The 26,829-nt window shown below is 32.2% G+C and overlaps 1 protein-coding gene across 1 annotated transcript in view; it reads left to right on the top strand.

The window, feature by feature from the left end:
* Positions 1 to 422: 422 nt before the first annotated feature.
* Positions 423 to 26,829, top strand: part of LOC129228327 (fatty-acid amide hydrolase 2-A-like) — a 50,296-nt gene continuing 23,889 nt past the window's right edge. The window contains exons 1-4 of the mRNA XM_054863004.1: positions 423 to 605; positions 1,293 to 1,512; positions 2,603 to 2,812; positions 8,077 to 8,196. Of these exons, the coding sequence (XP_054718979.1) occupies positions 423 to 605; positions 1,293 to 1,512; positions 2,603 to 2,812; positions 8,077 to 8,196 (733 nt within the window). The remainder of the gene's footprint in view (positions 606 to 1,292; positions 1,513 to 2,602; positions 2,813 to 8,076; positions 8,197 to 26,829) is intronic.

Raw genomic sequence — 26,829 nt, 5'->3', positions numbered from 1 at the left:
AATTATAAGTAATTATAAAGAAAAACACGAAGCAAAGTTTTTCGGCAGAAATGATCCCGAACAAATAGTTGAAAACAGAACTAAAACGACTGAGACAACGATTTTAAGCGCGGTGCAAGAGTTTAACTGTAACTTTGATCAGAGCAGTTGTTTGTCAATCAACGCGCTTTTTGCTTTGTTTACTAGGTTCCAAAGCTTTGTGCGACGCAACTGGGACTGAAACGAGATGAAAAACAGCTGTTGTTTCCGATTCAAATTTTGGCTGAAGGACTCAAAGCATTGACTGAGCTTTCCAACTAATGTTTCGATCAGCATTCCAAAAAATTCAACTTCCAGTTCTAAGTTTCAGTCTCATTTTTTAAAACTTGTTTACTTCTTTTTCAAAGTGCGAAACTAAATGCATATTTCGTAATTGCATGATCATGGATATATTCCTCTCATTATTTTTGACGGTTTTGCGATTGTTCCGTTATGTATTGGATATCGTCTCAGAAACATTGTTCAGCTGGTTTTACTGTGGGAAACACGAACGTTTGCCTCCTATCAAAAGCCGACACTTGTTAGAACCTGCAAATGTTATTGCTGCTAAAATACGCAGGCGAGAAGTAAGAAGCTGTCCTTGTTTTTAAATATATATAATGGCTTTATTTTCAATTCTTAGTACTTTAGTTTTTTATGCATTATGTTAAAAGTTTAGAAATAAGTATTTTCAAAATTTAAAAGTTGTTTCTGAGTTCAGAGTATATAGTGCATTATGGTTGCCGCTAACATTTGACCATGCATCAAGTCTTTGATCTGGCCAAGACTATTTTACTTTTGAATTACATCTAATCAAGGACACGGAGGCAAGGCATGTATTCATCATCGCAGTCCTCTCTTATTGGCACAGACTGCGGCATTGAAATTTTTAGGGGGCTTGTTTTGGGGGGTATTTTTCTCTTTTTTTGGGGGTCTTTGCGATATTTAGTGGGTAAGGTTTGCCCTTGCTGTTAGCAGGAGTGGGCACCCCTGTTTTTAGAATAGATTTGCATTTTACTATTTAGCTTTCCCTAATGTTGCAGTGCAACTAATTCATTAATTTTTGAATGACCATGGTAAGATGTGCTGTCATTTCAGTTTAGGTGACTATCTTTGTCAGACTATGAAGTGTAAATACTATGAGGTTTTTTTGAATTTTCTAATGGGGAATGATATCTACCAAAAAAGAAGGAGGGAGTTAAAGGATTAATTAACTTTTACTTGATGAACTAAAAAGTTGACAATTGTTTTTCAACATTTAAAAAACTTTTTAGATAACATCGACAGAAGTTGTGAAAGCATACATTCAGCGCATCAGAGATGTACATCCAATTGTAAATGCTATTGTTGATGAAAGATTTGCTGAAGCTATTGAAGAGGCTAGATATGTTGATGAACTCCTCGAAAATACCTCAAAATCTGAGGAAGAAATTGCGGAAGAGACTCCATTACTCGGAGTGCCAGTAACGATAAAAGAAGCCATTGCTGTAAAGGGTACATATCTATTGTTTGACTTTTTTTTATAAATATTTTTTCAGCTTTTTCAACATGTGTAAAATATAAACAAGTAAATGGGTAGTGTTTGGGGGTGAACCCAGGGGTGTTTGTGGTTCAAAAATTTTGGCTGCCATTTCCGAAAATTTTGAGCTGACAACACTTTCTGAAACTGAAAAAAAGGGGGGGGGGGGGGGTTTAGAATGAATTTTTTAAAAATTGTTTTCAATGATTTTTGTACGCAAATTTGAAAAGTTTTATGGGGGAAGGAAGTGTCTAGCTTCCTCATAGTTTCCGAAAATTTCATACTGTCTTCAAAAAATTTCACTTGAGCCCACTATCATCCTTGGATTACCCTCCCTTTGATTTATTTATCGATTAATTATTTTGAATAGCTTTAAGTTTTAAAGTATGCATATTTTATTCATATAATTTTCCAAAATGCAAAAAAAAAATGGTCTTGAAGATCTAACTTATGTTGGACACTATCATAAAATGTTTCAAAAAACGGATAAACTATTTACTTCAAAGAAACTTCATCTCAAGCAAAAAAAAATTATATATTGTTCCAAATTGTGTACTTCTTCATCATTTAAAGTAAAATAAGTTTTATTTCTGCCTTTTAAAGACCAATAAACTTTGAAAATTGGAAGCAGCAAGCAACAGATACATCAAATTATTTACTAGCGAAAAATGTGCACGTTCTGCTCATAAAACTCCATAAATTTTAAATGATGCATGTGCATTATATAAATAAAATCCAATCAACTTTTTAAAGATGCTGTTTTTTTTTAGTTTATTTCTTTATACAGCATTTTTGTGGTATATTCGTCATAATTGAATTTTGCTTTTGTACTTTGAAACTAAGTTGAACATTTTTACGTGATGTTCTTTGGCTATGTATAATGAGCCTAGTAAGATAGTTATTTTTTTTTATTTTTTTAACGTAGATGAATCAAGTATAGATACTGTATAGGTTAGAATATAAATCTAGCAATATTTATTCTTTCAGAATATGTAGAATGCTGTCAGTTTTTTCAATACATTTTGTACTGATTTGAAATCACTAAAACTTTGTTAATAATCACAGGTTGCCTTTTTACTGTTGGCCTTCCTGCGAGGAAAGGTTTTAGAGCTACTTCTGATTCTGACTCATCTGCACTCCTGAAGCAGGCAGGAGCTATACCAATTGCTGTGACCATCACTCCAGAACTTTGTTTTTGGTGGGAGTCATACAACACTCTGTATGGTCGGTGCTGTAATCCGTATGATACTACAAGAACTTCAGGAGGAAGTAGTGGTCAGTGTTATTTATGTCTATATTCAGGTGTTATTCATAACAGTATGAAATATTTCATACAGTTGGGAACTTGTAATGGCAGGCTATGTTGCTGTGCGTCATATCTGCAGCTGAGTGATTTCAAAATTAGAATTTGTGCCGTTTAAAGTTGTATGCCCCTATGTATTTGATACGGATGCAACTTTTTTCAGAATTTTTTTAAAAATATTTCCCATTCACAGCTGACCATGAACCACTGTATCTGGGTGAGATATGTGACAAACAATCACTTGGTGACCATAACTCAATTTGGTACAGATGTGATATACCCCCCCATTTGGCGACATTCGATTTTTTTGCACAAAATTAAAATATTTTTCTTGCCAATGAGGCAATAATGTTTTATGCATGCCATCCCTGGCCAAACTAACCTGTGTTTAGCAACCCGAAGGCAATCTTACAGATCTGTTCAAACTTGTTTACTTGGGTTGTTTGGGTTTCACGCAGGAGAGATACGTGGTGTTGTTTCGTGCAATATACTTTACAGGAATGCTTATTTTGTGTTAGTTTAAATTCAGTAGTTGTGTTTTGAAGTAAAAACATTAGAAAATGCCAGTTTCTTCAAACTTAAAGGTTAATTAAAAGTTAACTCCAACGTGGTGTGTATCTGTAACGTGCCATTGTCAGATGATGTATTGTTTTAGACTGAGTGTGAATATTTATACCATATAAAAAGGTAAGTTCTTTATTTTAGAATTAAAAAAAAAACCTCTCACTTCCAAAATTCTTTGTTTTTACAAATCCTTGAGGGGTTCTTGTAGTTTTTAACTTTATTTTTACTGTATGTAAATTAATTTTACAGAAATAGTACGGTTATTTTGTTCTAAAAGTTAATTCTTATCGATGCCACGAATTATTTAGACATTCTATTAACGTGCCTGCTTTAGGTACTGAATTTTATGTTAACAATTGAAAGTTCTTTCGGTTGTACTCTTTAAAATGCTGAATTTTATTAATAAATCTGCACAATAATGGTGCATATTTCACACTTAAAACTGTGTCATTATTGTACACTGAACGAAGGGAGCCACCCTTGGGTGTCTCCATGAAAAAATACATAACTGTGACCATACTCCGACTGTAATGTATATTAACAGTCGGAGGGATAACGGACCGAGCGGAGCGAGGTCCTGGCGAGCCAGAGGTCTCATAGTACTTTCGTAATGAGACCGAGGCAGGGCCTTCGAGCCGAGGTCTCATTACGAAAGTACTATGAGACCGAGGGCTCGTATCCCGGAGAAATGATGAAAAAAAAATTAATGCATTAATTTTGACTTGTAATTAATACAATAATTTATTTCATTGTATTTTAATATGTTTACAAAAAAACCCGGCCCTGTACATTTTTGAAGCATATATTCGTGATTTTTTTTGTTGTGCTTTTATGTTGTTTTTATATATATTGTGTTCTGAAGTGCTTTGATCATGTTTTTTTATCTGATTTTTTCCTGTTGGCGCTAAAAAAGCATCGCTAAGAACGATGTATGACATATGTCATCATATATCGTTTTCTTGGCGACGCTTTCTTGGCGCCAACAGGAAAAAGTCGCCAAGGGTGGGGTATATCGCATCAGTTCCCTCAATTTTGATAAAAAGTGCATTAAGGTCATATCCAGATTTTTTTTCGGGGGGGGGGGGGGGCAATTTCGCTTTTCTCACATTGCCCTAGCACACACATACACACATTTTTTTATGCTCCCCCTCTTTTTTTATTTTTATTTTAATTTCTTATTATTTTAATTCACCTTGTAACAGGAGAGTGGCCCTTTAAATGGGCTGTAGACTATCCATAATTTCAGGGGGTCATTTTTCAAAATTTTTGAAAAATAGACATAAAAATCTGTCTTTTGAAGCCATATATGGTGGTAAATGAGACTACAAAAATATGAAGAAAAATAGGCTAACAAAACCTTTTAAAAGTTATGCACACAACAATAGTTGAGTTCACAAAAATTTATCTTGAAAAATATGCTGCAAAAATGCTAGAATAGCTAGAAATGCTAGATTTTTGCATTTTTTAATCAAGGAGCTGAATTAGGCACATCTCGGTAATCAGACACTTGCCTAATCGGAAACTAAGGGCCTGACCCTTGGGGGTCCTGAAGTTTGTGTACTGTAAGTTTTATAAGAGTTAAAGGAGGAGGAGGGGAAGTCTACCAAACTGACCAGGGGCCTGCCTTGGTCCTGGACGGCTCTGAATTGAATTGGGAAAGAGAGCAGGAAGTCCTAATTAGTGTCTAAATTTGAAGTATGCTTTTCAGCTAATGAGAACTAGGATTGCTTGTTCTGTATTTCTTCAAATTTTTCACTCGTTCAATAGATACACAATTAAGGATTACAAAAAAAAAAAACTTTTCCTTTCTGGAAAAAGAAAGTTTAAAAAAAAAACTTTCTTCTGTTTTATGTTACAAAACGTTTCTGGGGGGTGGGGATATGGCCCTGAAGTGCAGGATACGACTTTTGTGCCTAGCAGTATAGGGAATAACCACCTCTGAGACAACAGTAAACAAAATTGTTTTTCCAAAACTATAACTCCAGGGGAGGGATCTGAATACCTCCCTCCCAGATTTTCTTCTCTTAATGCCATCAAAGGTGACTAAAACTGTTTTGTCTTCAATTCCAAAAATTTTCCATGGGAAATAACCACCTTGATCTCCTCTCTGCCCTTCCTCTGACTTTATACAAGATTGTTCTTTTCATCTTTAAATTTTGATGCAATTTTTTTTTCTTTGCCTTTGCTTCCCTTGATGCAAATGTCTAACTCAGCCCATTGTTTTGATAAATAGATCTGCTTTGATAGGTTCTGAATATCTAAAATGTTTTGGTTTTCCTGAAAATGTAGGGTCAAATTTGGTAAAAGGAAACATAATTTCAGTGTTTCAACTTTGAATCCTTCTTTTTCTTTTTGATGATCTGAAAGATTAGATTTTGTACTTTGCGCTCTAGGCTACCACTCTTGGAAAGTAACAGGGACTAAAAATTTGACTTTGTAACTCTTTGTTAGCAAATGAAATCATATTTTCTTTCCCCCCAGCGCTAGGTGTAAGTAGAGACTATAGGCGGCTGACGGTCAAAAAAAAGTGGAGCGTCAAAAGAGGTATGAAGGGTTGGGGGGTGGGTCCTTAAAGCTTTTTTTTTTCTATGAAATTGAACTACAAATTTGAATTTTAACTTTGTTTATTAAATGACTTCTAAAAAATGTGGAATAAGGCCTCGGATGACTACCATTGACCATCCCCTTTCACTTCAAAGTTCCATCCTTATAAAATAACACAGGCGAAGACAATTTATTATGAATTTTTAGCTTTTAGTATCCTGGAAAAAATCAATTCATCCAGCAAAAAATCATTTTGCCTGTCAATCTTTAATTTTTAACTCTGAAAAGTGAGGGGGCAAGGCCCCTTCACTTTTGGAAGTGGGGTGGGGGCAGTTGCCCCTCGTACAAGTTGCTTATGATAGAGACATCTCATTTATTTTGCTATGAGGTTGATGTAGGTAGATAATCGCTGTGTACACAATCGGTTTAGAAGCGTATGAAGTTTTACAACAACAATATGCAATCTGTGACCCGTAGATCGGTTACAACCTGCTGAACTCTACAATGTGAAATTTTTTTTATCGAAAAATCCTACAGAAAATAAATTGTTATTTTGAATGAATGTAAAATACAAACAAAGTCTAATTTACATAAAATTTATTCTTCTGCAAAAGTAGGAAGAGTGAGAAACTTTTTTTCCATTTATCCCAGAGTACAGAATACAATGGGATAGATGGAAACACCTAAATTGCACATTAAAAATTGCAGGAAGGTGAAATCTATGAGTAAATATTTTTAGTAATCTTCCACATAACAAGTAAAACTAGTTGAAACTGGTTAGTTTGCATTTGTAGGCCTGCTGGAGGAGAAAATATAAGATCACTAAGCTTTAAGAAACAGCTTTTTTTCAGGGCCACCTTCAAAAATGGTGATGCCTACACCAATGTTTGGAAATACGGGAAACTCTCGGAATCTCTTCTACATGTTACCTAGTCTTCACTTACCTACAGTTTTGTTTCAATAATTACTACAAGTGCTATATCGCAGTTTGTTTCTACTTATACCGTGTCTCCTTTTACCCCAACTGATTCTAATTGAGCTGCAGACTTGACAGGGGGGGGGGGGGGGAGTTTTCAATCTTTTGACTGATTTTGGTGTTTTGAAAAAGTTTGAAACATAGTAAGACAGAACAACATAGGTGATTGGTGCACCAAAAAATTGAGGGGTCAAAAGAAGTGTGGGGGTTTGAAAGTGTGGCTCCTGAAACTGATTTCTGTTTAATTTTATTTTATAAAATTGGACTAGATTACTTACTGGCTTTTGGTATTAATGATTCAATAACTTTTAAAAATGTGAAGTATGACTTCAAAAATTATGACACATGGCCACCGTAGACTTTCCCTTTGGATTTCAAAGTTTCATTCTTATGAAATAAGATAAGGAAAGTCCATTTATTCAAAATTTTGAGTTTTTACTTTCTTAAAATAAATCAATCCAGCCTATAAAAAACAATTTTTCAATCGATTTTACTTTTAAATCTGAAAAGGGAGGGTGCAGTTACCTCTCTGTACAAGCCGCCTATGCGGAACAAGATAATAGTATTAAATGATCTGAAGGAGTTAAATATTGAGAAAATTTAAACAAATGAGTTTTTTCATTTGATTTTTATGCTTATAACAAAGAGCCACTTGTCATTACCTGATGATACAAAATAAATTTTATCCTTTATTAATGTGAGACAATCATAATTTGATTTCTGAAGCAATCATTGTGATTCTTCAGTGCATTCATTTATATTTTCTATTTCAGAACTTTTTTCATAGAAAATTAATGTTTAAATTCATAAGTGTGAAGTTCTGTTTTCAATCTTTTTATTCACTTGAAAATTTAATTTAGAAACAATTCTTTTTTATTTTGAAAATTAACATTGTAGGAATTTTTGAAACTTCCACCCCTAAGACTTGTTTAAGACATACTGTCACCTCAGAGCAGCATTAAAACATCTAATCCCAGGAATAACAATAAGATATCCTACTGTTGTTCTGAGGCGACGATTTGTAGTTACTGTGAGAGAGTTTTTAGAGTAAATGATTCATTTACTGATACTTCAGTTTATTTTATTCTATTCTTCAGTGTATAGGGATTCAAAGGTCAAATTTATTTAGCAATTTGAATACATATTTCTTAGGTGGCGAGGGCTGTATTTTGGGTTCTGCCGGATCTGTGATTGGCGTTGGCAATGACATAGGAGGAAGCATCCGTATTCCTGCATCTTTTAATGGCGTATTCGGACATAAACCCTCTAGAGGTTAGCAATCTTTATCTCTTGTGTAGGTATGGTAAATTCCAAGCCATTTGTTTCTGTTTATTTCTATGTTATGAGTTTGGGCCGTTCCACAGTCACGTGCGGGACAAAAAGACGCTAAAATTTCATTGACATTTTGTTATATCTTTTAATATTTTAATTAGACAGGGGTAAGCAAATTTTTAATCTTTACATTTGATACAGAGATACTCCTGACAAAGTTATATTTATATTAAGCAATTTTTTATTCAAAATTTAATTTGTTGTCATGCATCACTTGGGGAACATCCAAAGTTAACCTCTTGTAATTTGCTTATGAAATAGTTAATATTTTTGTTCTATTGATATATTAATGTTAAAATATATTGTAGATTTGGAGAACAAAGGTACCAATCTAAAGAAAACATATCTCATTTGTTGAGAACCAGTACCAGTTTAAACCATTGAAAATAATTATGTATTGGGCCATTCCACGAAAAGTAGTCACTTTGTCGTCCTGCTCATGAGTGTTCATATATTTCATAAGAAAATAATTACCTAAAAAGTAATAACAAAACCTTATGCTTAAGGAATCACACATTTGTTTGTAATTTGTTAAGCAATTAAAATTTTTATCATAACCCTTTTAAAATAATATTTTTACTTAAATATATGAGGCGTCAGGTGCAAGATAAAATTACTGTTTTCTGTGGAATGGTGCATTTACAAACAAGGCTAAAGCTATAAACTCAAGCAGCAGTAAAATTTTGTGCAGATCAATTTTATTTTGTTGTGCTCAGTTCAACAACATTACAATGTGCATAAAGCAGGAGTAATGATAATTTAGCTCTGAGTAGAATTTTGATGTTTTATTTTATCATTCTGAATCGATGGAAGGTCATAAATAAACTTCTTCCTCATATTTTTGAAAAAGGAATGGAGGTCAAAACCTACTCCTGACAAGCTTTGAGAGCAAGGTTTCCTGATAAAATTTAAGAAAGTAGCCAAACCAATTAATGAAATGAGAAAAACTAGCCAACCTGCAGGAGGACTGCTCTCCCTTCCAGGATTGTTTGGTTTAAACCACGTTGGTTAAAACCATGGTTTTAACCATGGTTTAAACCAATTGGTTTTTTTAAAAAAACCATGCAGTTTTTTTAAAGAATGTTTTTTTTTTTTAAAGCCAAAAAAAAAAAAAATCCATTTTACAGGTTTACATTGATTTCTCCGCACATATTGAAAAATGTAAAATTCCATTTATGCTAAGTTCCTAGCTAAGTTGCAGAGATAAATACTAAAATTACAAAGTTGCTTCTTCAAAATGTATTACAAGCTTTAATCGAAAAAAAAAAAATTAATATATTTTTTATTTCATATATGTGCCATAAAGCAGATTTCAGTCAACTTCCATCATTATGCTTAATTTGCATGATTAGTTAGGATTTACTAAGGATTGAATCTTTTATTGTAGATGCAATCCATTATATTGCTCACTCCTGTTGCAGGGGTGTGACATTTTTGCCCATTTATATGCACTTTCCTGGAATTTTAACTTTGACTTGTAAGGTAATCAACAGTCTAACTTAATTGTTTGCGCCTAAAAATTAAGATTTGTTCTGCAGGTGAACACAAATAATATTTTTTGAATCAAATTTAAAAAAAAAAATGTTTATACTTCATATTATGATACATAATAGTTCCTTATATTATAATGTAGGAAGATTAAAAGACAAATTTTTAAATTCCCAGGACAAAATGCAAATGTATGTATAAAAATTGATTGAGAAATATATAAATCTTCACATATAAACTACACTCTCCATTGGTGTTTTTTTTTTTTTTTTTTGGATTCTGTGTGCTCAAAAGATTTTGATTGGCTATACACCTATGCTGCTTTATGACTATTGGGTGCAGATAATTCTTAGTATTTTTCCCCCCTTTTATTCATTGGAATTGGGATTTTGTATTTGCTTTGCCTTAGCTAACCTGTGCAGTTTACAAAAGTTACTTACTCATATTGTTTTAAAAAGAATGTCTATGCATACTAACATGTTAATCAAGTCAAACATTTCAACCAATATTTCCCCGCAGAAAGCTATTTTAATTATTCAATTTAGTTACAAGATTTTGTTTTAATCTCTTTAATTAATCAAGAAATTAGGTATAATGTGACTATTGAATAACTGTAAATTACATGGAACCTTAATTACCTTCCGAAAATTAATTGTTTTTGTCGCAAGTAGTATTTAAACCAAAAAAAAACCCGGTTTAAACCGAAAAAAAAACCTGGTTTAAACCAAAAAAATCGATTTTGTTGAAAAAAACTGGTTTTTTTACCAACCCTGCTCCCTTCTATAGATAAATTGAAAATCTTCTATTGAAATCATACTAAATTACTTATAAAGACATTTCTTGTGTTTTTATGTGCAAGAGTGCAAGATAAAAACACAAGAAATGTCTTTATAAGTAATTGAAATCCCATAGTTGAATACAAATACAAATACAAATACAAAAGTGACGACCAGCAACAGACTCTGGGCCCAGCTAGACTGGTCCTAGTCAATTTACAATCCCCAGTGAAGATCAATGGCCCTCTTAAAACTGTCTACTCCTTTGCTCATTACCACCTCTTCCGGTAAGCTGTTCCAAGGTTCCACTACCCTGCTAAAATAATAATTTTTCCTAATATCCATGTTAGCCTGAGATTTAAATAGCTTAAAACAATGACCCCTTGTCCTGTTTTCAGTGCTAAACTTTAGCCCCGTAACATCTTTCGTTTTAATAAATTTAAACAGCTGAATCATGTCCCCTCGGTCTCTTCTTTGCTCAAGACTGTACATTTTTAGCCTTCTAAGCCTGGAATCATAATCTAAGTGGGAAAGTCCACTTATTAGCCTTGCAGCCCGCCTTTGAACCCTTTCCAATACATTAATGTCTTTCTTAAGATAAGGAGACCAAAACTGAACAGCATACTCCAAATGGGGTCTTACCAAACTTCTATATAAGGGCAGAAGAACTTCTTTAGATTTATTTGAAATAGATCTATTGATAAACCCAAGCATCTTATTGGCTTTGTTGCTAGCAATGCTGCACTGTTGGCTAAACTTTAAATCCTGACTTATTAGGACCCCCAGATCAGTAACTTTGTCTGCCTGACTAATGACTGAACCTTGCAAATAATAACTTGTACACTTATTTCCATGCCCTAAATGTAGCACTTGACATTTCCCAACATTAACAGCCATACCCCATTTATCAGCCCACTCCGTAATATGATCTAGATCCTCTTGCAGCTGATTTGCTTGTTCTTCATTTTCTACAGTCCCCATAACTTTGACATCATCAGCAAAACAATTCATGTTCCCAGAAATATTTTTGTGAATATCGTTCATAAAGACAATGAACAAAACAGGCCCTAACACTGATCCTTGTGGAACCCCGCTTAAGACCTCACTCCAATTAGAATAATTTCCCCTTACAACTACCCTTTGTTTCCTTCCGGTCAGCCAATTTTTTACCCAAATGAAAGTTTTCCCTCCTATTCCTATATCAGGTAATTTGCTAAGTAGAGCAACATGCGGTACCTTATCGAAAGCTTTTTGAAAATCAATGTAAACAACATCTACAGGCTTCTTATTGTCCAAAGCCATGGTAACTTTGTCATAGAAATGTAATAAATTAGTTGCACAAGATTTACCTTTCTTGAAACCGTACTGAAAACTAGTCAATAGATTATTAGTCTCTAGAAAATTTACTATCTTAATTTTCATCAATGTTTCAAAAATTTTGCAAACCACCGAAGTTAGACTCACAGGTCTATAATTTCCCGCACTCCCTTTAGACCCTTTCTTGAAGAGCGGTGTAATGTTAGCCAGCTTCCAGTCCTCTGGCACTGTCCCCGAATTATAAGAAGCATTGAAAATGTTTGCGATTACATCTTCTAATTCCTCTGCACATTCAACTAAAATTTTCGGATAAATATTATCTGGCCCCGGAGCCTTAGTCTCTTTAATTTTTTTCAAATGAAGTAAAACGTCATCCCTGGAAAATACAAAGTCCTCAAGCTGTACTATAGCTTGTGTCTTGTTGGTGTCAACTGTTGAGATACAGTTATCGTTAAAAACACTCGAAAAAAAGTTATTAAGAACATTAGCAATATCACTATCGTCCTGAATTAAAATTCCGTGCTCATTAACCAGTGGCCCAATATGACTATTTCGAACTTTCCCCGAATTAGCGTATGCTAAAAACCTCTTGGGATTCCTGTTTATGTTATCTGCCAGTCTTTGCTCCAACTCTCTTTTCTGAATCCGTACCAAATACTTAAATTTACGCCTTGCCTTACAATATTGGAGCCTATCTGCACTGTGACCTGTTTCTCTAAACCTATAAAAAGCAGCTTGCTTGTAATTTAGAGCGTCTTTAGTTTCCCTGGAGAACCGTATTGGCCAAATTTTAGTGTTGACACCCTTTCTCCTAAAAGGAACATGATCCCTAACCGTATTCGCTAGATTTTCCTTAAACTCTGCCCACTGAAGATTCACATCGCTATTGTCCAATCCAGAAGAAAAAACTGTTTTCAAACTCTGCCGAAGTGCCACAAAGCCAGTATTTCTGAAATTGGGCACAACCCTAAAATTCTCTACTTTGTGCATATCAAATTTAATCCCAAACCTAATACTGTTGTGGTCACTATCTCCAATGTGTTCCCCTACACATAACCCCTGAACAGAGGCCTTCCATGTCGCAGAAAACTAGATCTAAAATTGCGTCCTGTCGAGTACCCTGAGTTACAATTTGATCTAAGAAACAGTCACCAATTACTTTAAAAAAATCCTCTTCTCTGCTATTACTATGGTAAAAATTATTCCAATCAATTCCTGGAAAATTAAAATCTCCCATTATGATGACTGACCCCTTGCTAGAAATGTCACTAATAATACTAAACATCTGTTCGTCTTGACCCTGGCCTAAGTTGGGTGGCCTATAAATATTCCCCAAACGTAGTTTTTTGCCCCTATTACTAATCAACTCCAGCCAAATCATATCAATCTCATTAGGTTTATCATTAATTACCAATTCGTTGCAAATTAAAGTGTCTCTGACATAAAATAAAACCCCACCACCTCTTTTACCTACTCTATCTTGTCTAAACAAATTATACCCAGCAATAGATAATAAATCATCATCACTTTCGGTAGCCCATGTCTCGGTAACTCCAATAATATCCAACCTCTCGTCTATAATTATGCTTTTCAATTCTTCCATCTTGTTCATAATTCTATGAGCATTTGTATAAAAAACCTTAAGTAAGCCCATCTTACTTTTATTTAATGCTGCACGATTGTTTGAATCCCAAGTGTTAAAATCTTTTCTCTTATTAGCCACCCTATTTCCGTTTCTACTAAAATCCCGATAGTTAGTACCCTTTCGAATTCTGCTCCTTAAACCATGCCCCCCATTCCAACTTAGTTTTTTGATTCTGAAGCCTCTAAAACCAAACTATTAACCATTTTGACCCCTGTAGAGCTCAGATGTAGGCCATCCCTAGCAATCCAATCTCGTTTACATCTACTCCACACATCAATAAACCTGATACTACGCTTAACGCAAATTTCCTTGAGTATCAGGTTCATACACCTAGCCCGTTGGTTTAACCAACTCCTATGCACTCCATACCTGGGAAGCAAACCAACCACTTGGACATTTGCCGAACAGTTGGTTGCTTTGTCCAACAGGGAATCCCATTCCTTTGTAAACTCATCATTGTTACTATGGCCTACATCGTTAGTTCCCACCCACAAAGTAACTACATCCTCTTTATTAAATACCCCCTTCTTTTCAGCAACCCTATTTACATCTCTCACCCGAGCCCCTGGCAAACAACATCTAGCCACCTTACGTCTAACTCTGCCTATTGAGTTCCCACCTCACGCACCATTGAATCTCCCAAAATTATACCCTTTGTTTCCCAGTCAGTCGCCTCAGCAATAACTTTCCCCTTTACCTCTGGAATTTTCCCACTATCTAACACACAGCTAATTCCCACATCCTTTTTACTAACTTCCTCCTTTAATTCTGGAATATTCCCACTATCTAACACACAGCTAATGCCAACCTCCTTTTTGCTAACTTCCCCCTTTCCCTCTGGAGTGTTTACCCCATCTACACGCCTACAGCCTAATGCTAACTCACCCTCCAAAGTAAGCATCCTAACTCTGATTGCTGAGAGTTCAACACAATTTGTGCAAATGAAATCCTTCTCAGACTCATCCTTCCCCTTAAACAAGCAGAACATCTGACATAGGTCACAAGAAATCCACTTGTCCCCTTTACCACTTTTTAACCTCCTTCATTATGCATATAACTCCCATTCTAGCTCAAAATGGTACACTTAAAAAGTCAATACAAAAATACAAAATTGGAGAAATAATGCTAATTATTAGAATTAGAAAGCATTGGAAGTAAAATATACAAATATTTCTAAATCCTAAGACAAGCAGTAAAATAAAATAAACAAGTAAAAAACAAGGTCAAATAGCACGAATTGCAGATCTGCAATCCTATTTGACGTTATAATTTCTTAGTTTAATTTTTACACACATAGCTATCCATTCAATTTCTTTATAGAATAGTTAGAAGGACCATTTTTCTTAAAACTTGACTCTTAGAACTAGACCATAATATATTATTTTTAATTCGAAAACTTGTTTGCTTTATCTGACATTATGTAGTATTACATTACTTCTTCTACATGATTACTAGGCATTTTGCTTTTATTGGTTATTGTTGCATTTTGTTTACTTTGGCAAGGTTTGGTCGTTTATAGTGATTATCAAAATCAATACATATGTAAACTCTACAGCTACCGTAAAAACGTACGGCAGTTTAAATACAACGTTTAAACTCATTGTTAGGCTTATTTGTATGTTTTTGTTTTAAATATTTATGTCATCCACAGTAACAGCATTGCAATAAATAGTCCGTCTTTAACAGAAGAAATCTACCAATACTATTTAGACAAGTTGGAATGTAGTAATGACTTATTTGACATTAACGCAGAAAAACATTCCGAGTCTTCCCTGGATAGTCTCATGTTACTGGTTTGGGCAATCTTTTGCTGCATCTAATGAATACACTAATATATGTCGCTAAAAATATCACTAACTGTACGTCGTAACGAAAAGCAGGTGGCCCGGTTCTGCAATCAATAAATCGTATCAATATACTAGAAGAAATTAATTGTTTTCTTAAATCTACTTCGGGTTATAATAGTATTATATCGTTGAAATAATGACTATTCTTGTTACGATGTTTCTGTACAATTAACTATTTGAGTAAAAGACAACGGAATTTCGGTTAATGGTATCAGTCGTTTTTGAGACAAAAAATAGGCAAATGAGTTAAAATACTGTTTAATGAAAACTAATTTTTTGCAACACTTGAATTTTTGAATAGTAAAACTGTTAATAGCTGGTTAGTTTACGCTCATTTTACTTGCGCATTGCGACACAGAAAACTTCAAGAAAAAAAGTTGAACATACTATTACAAATTTTGTAAATAGTAATTTTTTTATGATTAATTTGTAGCAATCTGGCTAAATTTGGCGTTTAATCCATTATTTTCCATCTAAAATTATCGTAGAAACTTTACCTGTAAATTGTTTCTTGTAATGAATATACAACCCCCTTACATTCGAATGAAGTGTATGGTCCCTCCATTTCTTAATCAAAAGATTTGTGAATGAATAAAAATAAAACATCCAGAAAGAAATAGACTTTTGTCGAACTTTCCGAAGCGGTATAAAACGCCGTGCGTCCTGTGAATGAGTGGGAGAGTCGGTTTCCTTTCTAACTGCGGAGTCTCGTTTTCAGCCGTTGAGCTGAAAAGCCTTTGCGCTGTGTTTTGGGGTATTTTGCCGTGAATACGTGCGTTACTGTTGACTGTTAATTGATATTTTCCTAATTGCTATGGCAAATTTGGCAGTTATTAACGGTATTTCTTGCACATAGTTGTAAATATATCTTCTGTGTTTTTCTCACGAATTGTGTCGCCATTAAATAATTTGTTGAAGTGCACTGAACTCGTTACGATAAGTTATAATGCACTGACTTTAACCTGACTCCTAGTATATAATATAATCAAACCCATATATTCTTTAACAGTTTAACTATTCGAAAAATTTTAAATTGTACTGTTATTCCATAAATATGATAAACTCGTGGTTTTATCATCAAAAATTAAAAAATCTGATCGCTGAAAATGTGACGCAACATATTTTGAAATCACCGTCCGTTTGCAGTAAAACGTTTTCAAAAATAGAAAAAAAAAATGGAAACATTCTTTGAATACTAAGCATACCATAATGTATGTTAATCTTTTTTGCGGCAAGCGGTACATTTTGTCTAGTACAAAAATGGCAAATTGAAAATGAAACAACCAAAGTTTTTTCCCTTCCGTTTTTGTATTATCACTTTAAAAGTTAATAATAGTATATTTTTATTGTATATAATGTATGTGTCTGTGTGCATCATTTGCAAAAACATGTACAAACAATTCATTTAATATATGGTAAACGAGGTATGTAAAATATAAGTTTTGAGTTTAATTAATTTATTTATTTCTTTATTTTACTTACTTATATTGCGAGCTACTTCGTTTTGCCTAATTTATTTTTAAGATTACATAAAGCACAGTGAAAGGAAACAAAAAACTTTCTTCTAATCTATCATCAGTTTAATCACTTTTCCTCATCGCTGTTCATTACAACAGAAAACATTTTTCGGTTAAACCGTATCACCTTCACTTTTCCTTTTTCTTCATCATTTAGATGAATTGAGTCTTTTGATTTGTTTTTAAATACTTTATATTGATTCATTTCTTGGTTCTTTCTTCTGCATTATAGATTTCATGATACGATAATAGTAATTCTTCAGCTCTTTTTTAAAGAATTCCGGCCTCTGTAAGCGGAAGCTTTTTCTTGCAGTCAAATAGTTCTTATGTTAGCTGAGTCTTCCTTAAAACATGACTTGAAAATATTAGCTTATCTACCTCCATCAGGATTGTTGTCTTCCGAATCAATGTACAATTTCGGAACAATTTTTCCTATAGTATTACAGCGATCCTATTTTATTGATTGCCGTACCTCAGCTATTTAGCCTTTCGTGATAAAGCGAATTGAAGGTTTTTAGAAAAATTAGTTTTTGTAAGAAAAAATGTAAAAGATTTCAGTGCAACAAATTTACCTTATCGTGTTATAAAAAACCTACATTATAATAATTATATTATGGTTCGAAAATTCCCCGTCAAGATATGACGACTGAATACTGCTTCTACATTTGAGCGAAGCAATTGCTTGTTTGGTGACATTTTGATTGTTGAAATTTTAACCCCTACTCCACTGGATTAACCCTAAACTCCAGTAGATAGAGTTTATTATTGACCCCTTCTTCGTTTCTTCGTTCCCCTGAAATGACAGTCTTACCAGTAGAACAGTTAAGTTACCGGATCCAGTTCAGCCTTGTAATTATAAAGGTTTTTAATGCATTTTAAACATTACTAAAATCAGTAGTGTACCTGGCATGGGTAACACCCGGGAAGGAAATTTGTGGGTGTCACCCTCTCCCGAAAAAAATTTTAATTGTAGTTTTAAAAATGCATTTTACTTTTATTTTTTTGAAAAAATTGCAATTCCACTTTGGGTGCCATCTCTCCAGATGGGTGACACCCGGGGTGGAGCACCCCTCCCCCCTTCAGTAACACCACTGCAAAAATATATTATTAAATTATCATGCCGTGGTGCGATTTTCATTGTTGATGACGTCAGGAGCGTTACTTGATCATTGACTATTATTTATATGAGAATTATCAGATTTAGATATGGGCTTCTACAGTCGACCATCCCGAATGCATTTCTTGCCTATCATCATAATTAACGTAGTTAGCTTGGAAACTTTGCCAGTATTTCCCTTACAACTTCTTGCTTCTAACCTGCAGTGGCACTCAACGTCCCATGAGGCCAATCGAGAAAATATATCAAAACCAAGGTGGTGGAAAAAGTGGTCGTTTGTATCCATCAATGAATCAACTGCATGGAGATGATCCCAAGTGCTTGCTGGATAAACATGAGAAAAGTCATTTGTCATCATTAATTTGGGGATGTGGGACTAACTCTGTCTTCTTTTCGCAGTTACTAAAATACAAGCATTCCGATCTCCTTATTTCATTTGTATAAATCGAGTTATGTGGTAATGTAAGTTATGTGAGCTTAACCGGATGCTTACTTAAACAAAATGAAATTTGTATTTTTTGAAATATGAAAATGATGTTGAGCTCCTTATTTTATTAAAACATGCTTGAGTTTTAACAGTCAATATAGAATAATCAATTTAACCCTCCCCCTCCCTTCTCCTTTGACACCTATTTATAATTTTTTTTATTCTTTTTTTTTTCATATGTATTTATTTTTAATTTACTTTGTTTTTACTTACACTTGAAAATATATGAACATTTTCACCTCCCCCCCCCCGCCAAAAAAAATATCCCTGCAAGTTGCGTTGACGCATTATTTCTAATAACATCTTTGAACAGTATTTAACTACTATGGATGATTCAGTTATTTCCTGTTCGTTATTTTTGTTAGAAATCAAGTTGCCAAAATGCTTTATACGATTCAAGTTTAAACTTTTCAAGGAATTTATTCTATTGTTTTATTTTCGTCGAATATAAAACATAAAATTATTCAAAGCATGAATTATTTGCTTCATTCATCTTTTGTTCCTAATATTACTATTTAATTTTAAGACAATGCTTAGAAAAATGAAATTATAGGGGGAAAAAGCTTTTCTTGAAAAAATAATGGAATTTGAACTTGTTTGTGTTCTTAATCTAATTACTGCTTGTAGTACCGAAAATGAAAAGCAAAGAATATTTCCATGCAAATCACTCATTTTACTCTTTTTTCGTTTTTTATTATTACTGGCATCCAGTTCCAAATATATACTAACGATTTCGCTATCTTATGTTTTTTAAAAATATTGTTAGTAATGCATTTATTATTATATTACAAAAAAAATAAAGGAGCAACGATAACTTTTAAGATTAACTATGTATTAACCAAAAATAGTAAAAAATAAATAAATAAACTTCACGCCATAGTTTCTCTCTCTCTCTCTCGTAAAAAAAAAAAAAACTTTTTTTGTATGAAATATTCGAACGCAATCAAAAGAAGCTATTCTCAAAACGACTTTCGTTGAATCTTATTTATATGTTTTTTCAACAATCACCTATGACGTGGTAAAAATATGAGTATTTTTATTTTGACTAATGAACTCTGACCAACAGAAACATTTAGATGCATTAACGATTATTTTAACAGATAATCATTTTATTAAAAGAACAATAATAAAGAACTCAACTTAAGGGAGCACAAATCAAATGATATACATAATTTAAAATAACTTTAAAAATATGGAATTGTTCACTATGCAAAACAATATTCATTTAGAAAATTTATGCTAAAGTTTTATGCTCATTTCAGTGATACACCACTGGGGTTAAAGCAAAAGCATAGTTGTATTTACTTTAATAGTACAATTGGATATTGAACTTTATCACATTTCTTAGATCAGTCAGATAATTTATTTAGCGTGACTTGCGTTTTCCTTACACAAAAGTATGAATAATTCTTATTATTTTTTAATTAAATGAGTAAAAAACTTGTTTTTTGAAGTATATATACGCAATTAGGTACACTTTCCTTTTATGTGTATTCAAAAATTTTGTTACTATTTCAGAAAAGTTCTAAAAAACACATTTAATTAGTTTTAAACCAAATACATTGCTGTATTTATTTCTAATTATACAACTGAATAATACTTGCAAAGTATAACATTAATATAGCAATATGTATAAGTATAACATAAGTATAGCATTAGATTCAACACAGTAAAAATACGGCGGCATTTCTTTTGACAATGCATTTGAATGTAGCAATTACTCATTGACTAAGCTTGCATTTTCCTCCACAAAAGTATACAGTTTTCTCTGCTTACTTTATTTTGTTTTTCCTTCTTGTAGTATTAGTGCACGCGAGCATAATATCCCTCGTCTCAGTTTTATCACATTATTTTCATGTAAATTGCTCATAAAAAAGATAAAAAAAAAGTTTTATTTTAGTCCATTTATTACTTTTGAGGGAAAATAAATGAATTTTGTGTTACTTAGATAAGTATTTCTCTCTAAGTAAACAAGAATCAAATAAAAGCTCATGTGATAGTAATTGAAAAGATAATTTCAAAGACAACAGGAAAAGCACAATACGTACAATTAATTTTTTTTTACATATGATTTATCATTCCAAACGCTTTGAAAGGAAAACAAAATGGAAATTTATCTCATGAAAGCATACTGGTTAATTTTAAATGCAAAATGTAAACACACAATAGATAATTCGACGAAGGCTAACTTTCGCCTTGACATTTATTTCCTACAACGTACTCTAAAAAAAAAAAAAAAAAAAAAAAAAAAAAAAAAACATGAATTTATCGCGTCGAAGTTTATAAATGAATTTGAACCAGGACGTCGTATTATAACGGAAGTAATAGGCTAGCAGAAAGCATTTGCAATGCTTGTTTCCCTTTACTATTTAACTTCTGGAACGGTAATCAAAATATACTTATCACAAATATTCCCGTCCAAATCAAAACGAGACCAATTTCCATTACTAACATTGACTTCCCATCATCTAGTTAATATTATCATATTTAGCTAAGACTGCTAAATATGTCAAAAATACCTTTTAAAGATGTTTAGCTCTTTCGTAAGAAAAATATGCGTTCCTCATCTGAGGAAATATAATACGAAAAAAAAAAATAAACGAGCAAATAAAATAGCAGTCCTTTCAAACAAGGCAGTTCTTTCTTTCTTTCTTTCTTTTTTTTTTTTTTTTTTGCAAAAAAAAAAAAAAAATATTAAGTCGAAAAAAAACACACACACACACATGCAAAATGGCACCAAACTAAGGAATAGTTAAATTTTATTTGCAAAAAATATATCATATTTCCAATATAACTCAATTACTAATTATTTTTGAAATGATTTAATTATCTCACAGTAATAATAAAATGGTGCGTTTATTATTTATACCTTCAATCCTTAAAAAAGTAAAAAGTATTTTTTCTTCTTAGCTTTATACTTCTAAATCAATACTATACCATTACATAGCTATTTGAAATTAATTTTTCTCGATAAGGTCAAAAACTGCTGCCGAACCAGGTGTTTTTTTTTTTTTTTTTTTTGATGACGCGGTCATTTTATGTTTTTACTGAAGTGCCACTGCGAAAAATCAAGAGTTACCAACCTTATAGTAAATGACCTAACCAACTGACATTTTTTACTGTGCAGGCTTATAGAAAACATTGAGACAACATCTGAATTCAATTGGAATTTGAAAGGATAATGGAAAAAAAATCTTTTTTATTCCAATACCAGCAGAATAAAAACTAGTTTTTTTACTAATAAGTATATGAAAATAATTTTAAGACTTAAAAAAGTGACAATGTTAGAAAACAAAAAGGGTAAACTAATAGTTTGCAAACAAAAACAAAAACGTTGCAAAACGTGCTCATTGGTCCTAAATAAACAGACGTTTGATAAAAACTAGATTTTTGCTACTTCTGAAAGAATGCGTAAAAACGAGATTTGCTTGATATACATTTTGCATTATTTTGCATTTTCTTATAATTTAAACGAAGACGAAAGACGTTGAAGAAACAATTTTCACAACTACTCAAAATTAATGTAAAGCTAACAAGTTTTTGCGGCGTAGTTCGTAAAATATTTGCTTTTGGACAGCAAAATTGCTAGACTAAAAAACTACTAAGAGTTTTTTTTTTTATTTTTAGTGTCGGGTATATTTTAAATCAATATTTTTCAGTTGTTTTAGAATGCAATTGCTAGAAATGCATTTTAAGCGACAATCTTATAGTATATTTTTCTTTATATTATTAGAATTTTTTTCCTCGCTGTCAACGATCAAAATGGCTTCACTGCGATTGGAAAATATTCTGTTCTAAAGAATAATAGTGTCTTTAAAAAGCTTATTTTTGTTAGATTTATGTTAATGAAAGTAACTTTTAGTTTAATGTTTTCTTTTTAAACTAAAGACCTATGAACAAAAAGGATACAGTTCCACGTTTTTCCAGACTTGTATGTTACATTGATATATATTCGGAAACATTTACTATGTACAACTGCCGGAATTATCAACCTCTCCGGCTTTGTGCCCTTTTTGAACCCTCATATGTATGTGATCACGTCTCTCTCGAAGCCCCCCCCCCCTCATCCTATGTGGTCAACGCGTGTAATACAGTCGGAAAATGAAGTCAGGTTAAGCTGAATGTGCTAATCAAATGAAAATATACTTAGTTTCATATCGATAGTTTCACATACAAAAAATTACTTTTTATGTGACCACAAAATTGAAAAATGTACCGTTGGTTTTTACCTCAATAATTTACTGTTTTAACATTAACGCCATCCTTGAAATTCATCTGCGCCTCTTTGGGGGGGGGGGGGGTTCACAAGGAGAGCCCCTGATTAAAAGTGGGACTTTTCCAAGCGCCTGTTCGATATGATATTAAAAGAAAAGAGCTGTAGCAGACTACGTTTCAGAAGAAAGAAAAGAATAACATTACCTAATTGTTGTATGATCATGAAACTCTAATAGATTCATTTTGTTTTCGTGTTAGGTCCAGCTATTATTTGGTTTATTATTTAAAATCTAAAATTTATTTGGACTAGTTTATGCTGTGGGTGCAAAAAAAAAAAAAAAAAAGGAGAACTACAGTATGTAACATTTAATCACTGATGGATGACATTACATTTTAATAAACTCATTTTTTAGAACTCTCAGTTTTTGAAAAAAAAAATCATTCAGGCAGTTAAAAAAAAAAGAAAAAGCAAAATCTTTAGAGATGAATTTTTAAAAATTCTAATAATTTTAAAAACGTTTTTAAAAACTAGAGCTGTGCTTTTTTGCACCGATATGATAAATTAACTTTATTACAAATGAGTTATGAAGTTTATGATTTATTATTGTGTTCGTATGAAAAATATGAAATGTTTTTTTTTTTATTTTAAACCACATTGATTTTGAAAGACATTAGCAGTTGAATGTAGGATAAAGTGAAATGGTGAAATATTTACTTTGTTTTTAGCTTCACCCATCTATTATTATTTTAACTATATTATAACTTATGCAGTCTATTCCAGTCAGGAAAAAATATCTCTGAAGATCAAAGTATGCTCTAAGAAAAATAGGGTTCGAAAATGGATAACGATTTTGTAAAATCATGTAGTAAGTCAAAAAATAGTTTTGATACAAAAAGAAAGATAAAGTTATGGTTATTAACATGTCAATCAATAATGGAAAGAAGCACAGTATTTATTTATTTTGAGTGATGCATTTATTAATTAATTTTTAAGCTTATTTTTAGTTGAAGCGTTTTGTACAATTAGTCATATGATTGTAGGGAAAGTGAAATTGTTCATTTATTTTACCTATTCAGTCATTCAATAAACCACTTCCATATTTATTAATTATTTCATCCATTTACATTCCTTATTTTAACAATCCACTTATTTATTCATTTATTCACTTAGTTTATAGTTAATTCATTATTTTATTCTCGTATTTTTTTCCAGGTTCAAATTTACCCTCAATTTTTTTTAAAAAATAATATTATTATGCAAGTTTTACTGAAAACTTCATTGTTGTTTCTTCATGTACTGTAATTTTGTCATTTTGAAGAAAAAAAAAAACTTGTCATTTCAACTCTAATCCATTTTGCACCACAATCCCATACATCTTTTAATCCTAATAAGAAAGCACTATTTCCTCAAAGATGAAATACAATACAATTTCATTCCTAGATGTTCTCATTTCCCATACAGGGTTGAATTTGAAGGTAAATAACAGTCAGCTGAGCTTGCCATTACTGTAATTTTAAACTATAGGGAGTCACGACACAACAAGCAGCTTGATCCTGCATTAATTCAAAACTGTCTGCGCTAGAAAGGACTTGGAATTTGAAAGGGGCATTCGGAGAGGTTTGAATAAAACTTGAAACTTGGGGTCATTAGTTTAGCTCGTTTTCTCCACATGGTTCATCTTACTATTTTCTCTTGGAAAGACTGCATTCTCATCTTCAAATCAAATACGAAATTATTTTAACAAACTGTATACGTTTGTGATTACAAAGAAAGAATTTGTTTCATTAAAAAGTAAAAATTTCTGTACTCTTGTATAAAAGTTTCCAACCTTTTTCTTTACTTCATTGTTTACTGAATCAATAAATCGTCCACGATATAAAATTTGCAATCACAAATGTAGTTTTTCTTTAATATTCGTTCGTTTAATTTCGTGGGGTAAAACGTATATTCATTTCAAAAACTGTGACTTGGGAAACTACTGCAGCTGCTGTCTCTGTAAAGAAACAAATGCCTAAAAATAGCTTGCTATATTTCCTTGCTATAATGGAAAACATTTTAAAAAAATAAATTTAAAAAAAAAATTCAAAGAACAATGTCAATTGTAAAATATTCGTTGTAAACCACTTAGAAAAACTGAAACAGGAAATAGCTTTAAAAGAGCGAATCGAAAAAAAAAATATTCCTTGCTTTATTTAAACATTTAAGCTAAAACCGAACAAAAAAGCAACAAACATTCTTTTCTATTTTAGGGTCCCTCTTCAGACAAAAGCAAACATTACGTAAAAGCATATATTTTTTACGCACAAAACCACCACCGCATACATTTAATGCAAAACTTTAAAGGTTATTATTGTAGTGTTTTTTTCTTTTTTATGGAAAGAAAGATAGTGTTTAAATTATATGGTAAATCGATTAATGTATCAATCCATCGATGAAAAATATTTAAAAAACATCTAAGCAAGTGTGTCGTCGACAAAAAACAGAATTCAGCTGAATAAAAAATATAAGATGTTAATAGAAACTGTTCCTTGCAGGCTATTTTTTTAAATCCATTTACTTTCCACGCATAAAGTATAAAAACGTACATTTTATACACATTTATTGCATATTTAACGAACGAAATTTGCTGTAAAATATTTAAGGTAACACGATTTGCATCCTTTTACAATTAAGGGTAATAAAATACAAACTGATAAAAAAATTCAAGTACATAGTTTAATGTGCAATTATTAACTTTGAAAAGATGCGTTCATATCAAGATATGAGCTTTTCTACTTTTAATTTCAAAAAAAAAAAAAAAGAAAAAATCCTCTTTTTCTTCCCTTTTTTCTCTTTGAAAAACATACATTTGTAAAATGCACAACATTAGAGAATTGTGACAAAATTTTTAACCTAAATGTTTTATTTTACTTTCTGCTTGCACCGTTGATTGTGGTCAAATGATGGATTGGCTACATACAGATTTTCTCATTTTTAGCAAAAATATTCTTACGTTTTGTATTTAAAGTAATTTTGAACCTCAATCGATGCTACGACTTACAGACCGACCAATCTCCCGCTTTCATTCTGTAAAATTTTACATGTTACATGCGTACACAAATGGCCTTTGGTCAGGCATATCGCTCTTCTACGCTCATTCCAAATCAAACGGCAGGGAAACATTTGTTTCCACCAAGATTGACCCAAGGGATTCTAAAGGTCATCAATGAATGGTTTAAGTCATTAATAAATGATTCTTTGGCAACAACAAATTGCCTTTTCCAGGCTTTGGGAGTGTAAATTTACAAAATTTCCTGTAGCTGTAATAGCTGTAGCAAATAGGGTCGCTAGGTTTCAATGTTATAAATATAAGTAATGGCAATTCTATTTTAATTTTATGTTCTTTAGTTATAAATATACTTAAATGTTTATAAAATTTTTAATTTTTTAAATATAAATTTCAAAAAATCCGCGATTACTTTAACATAAAAATATACTATGTTTTCAAATCTGAGATAAGAATTTTAAAAAATTCCAGATCGAAATAATGTAAAAATCTATACTTTAAAACAACCCGTTCTTCTATTTCAGTACATAGTTCTTTATTATCATCGAATTCTTCTTACGATTCACAAGATTTAGAAACACAAGATTAGTATCCTAACCTGTTGAATTTTTTTTTTCTACATCTAGTCTACCGCAACGCAAAAAAGCATGACAACTTTTGGTATCTGCTCGGATTTTCATCATTGTTAGAGAAATGCCATATTCTGGATAAAGCTGCTGATGTTCGTATATTAACAGCCTATGTAGATGCAGTAAATTTAAATCCAAATAACCTTGTGATAATCGCACATCCCTTAAGAGAGCAAGAGAAAATCTTCGAGAGGTAAAATCAAATTTCATTAATCTAAACTTAGATTTTGTAGTTGTTCACTGGGATACAAAGCTACTTCCAGATGTAACTGGAAAAACAGCTAAACGGCTTGTAGAACAGCTAAAATGTTGAACAGCTACTGGGAATTCCTAAGATACCTTAAGGTATTGGAGTTGAAATGTCTTCAGTTGTATATGATATCTTAGATGATGGCTCTTTATTGCTAACTGTTCAAGATGTAGTGTATGATACAACGACTTGCAATACTGGTGGTATATAAATCGTGCATGCTATTTTTTAGAGCAAA

The sequence above is a fragment of the Uloborus diversus genome, chromosome 8, assembly GCF_026930045.1.
Source record: "Uloborus diversus isolate 005 chromosome 8, Udiv.v.3.1, whole genome shotgun sequence".
Taxonomy (NCBI): domain Eukaryota; kingdom Metazoa; phylum Arthropoda; class Arachnida; order Araneae; family Uloboridae; genus Uloborus; species Uloborus diversus.
Note: the sequence above shows the minus strand (reverse complement) of the source record. Positions and strands in the feature narration are given on the sequence as shown.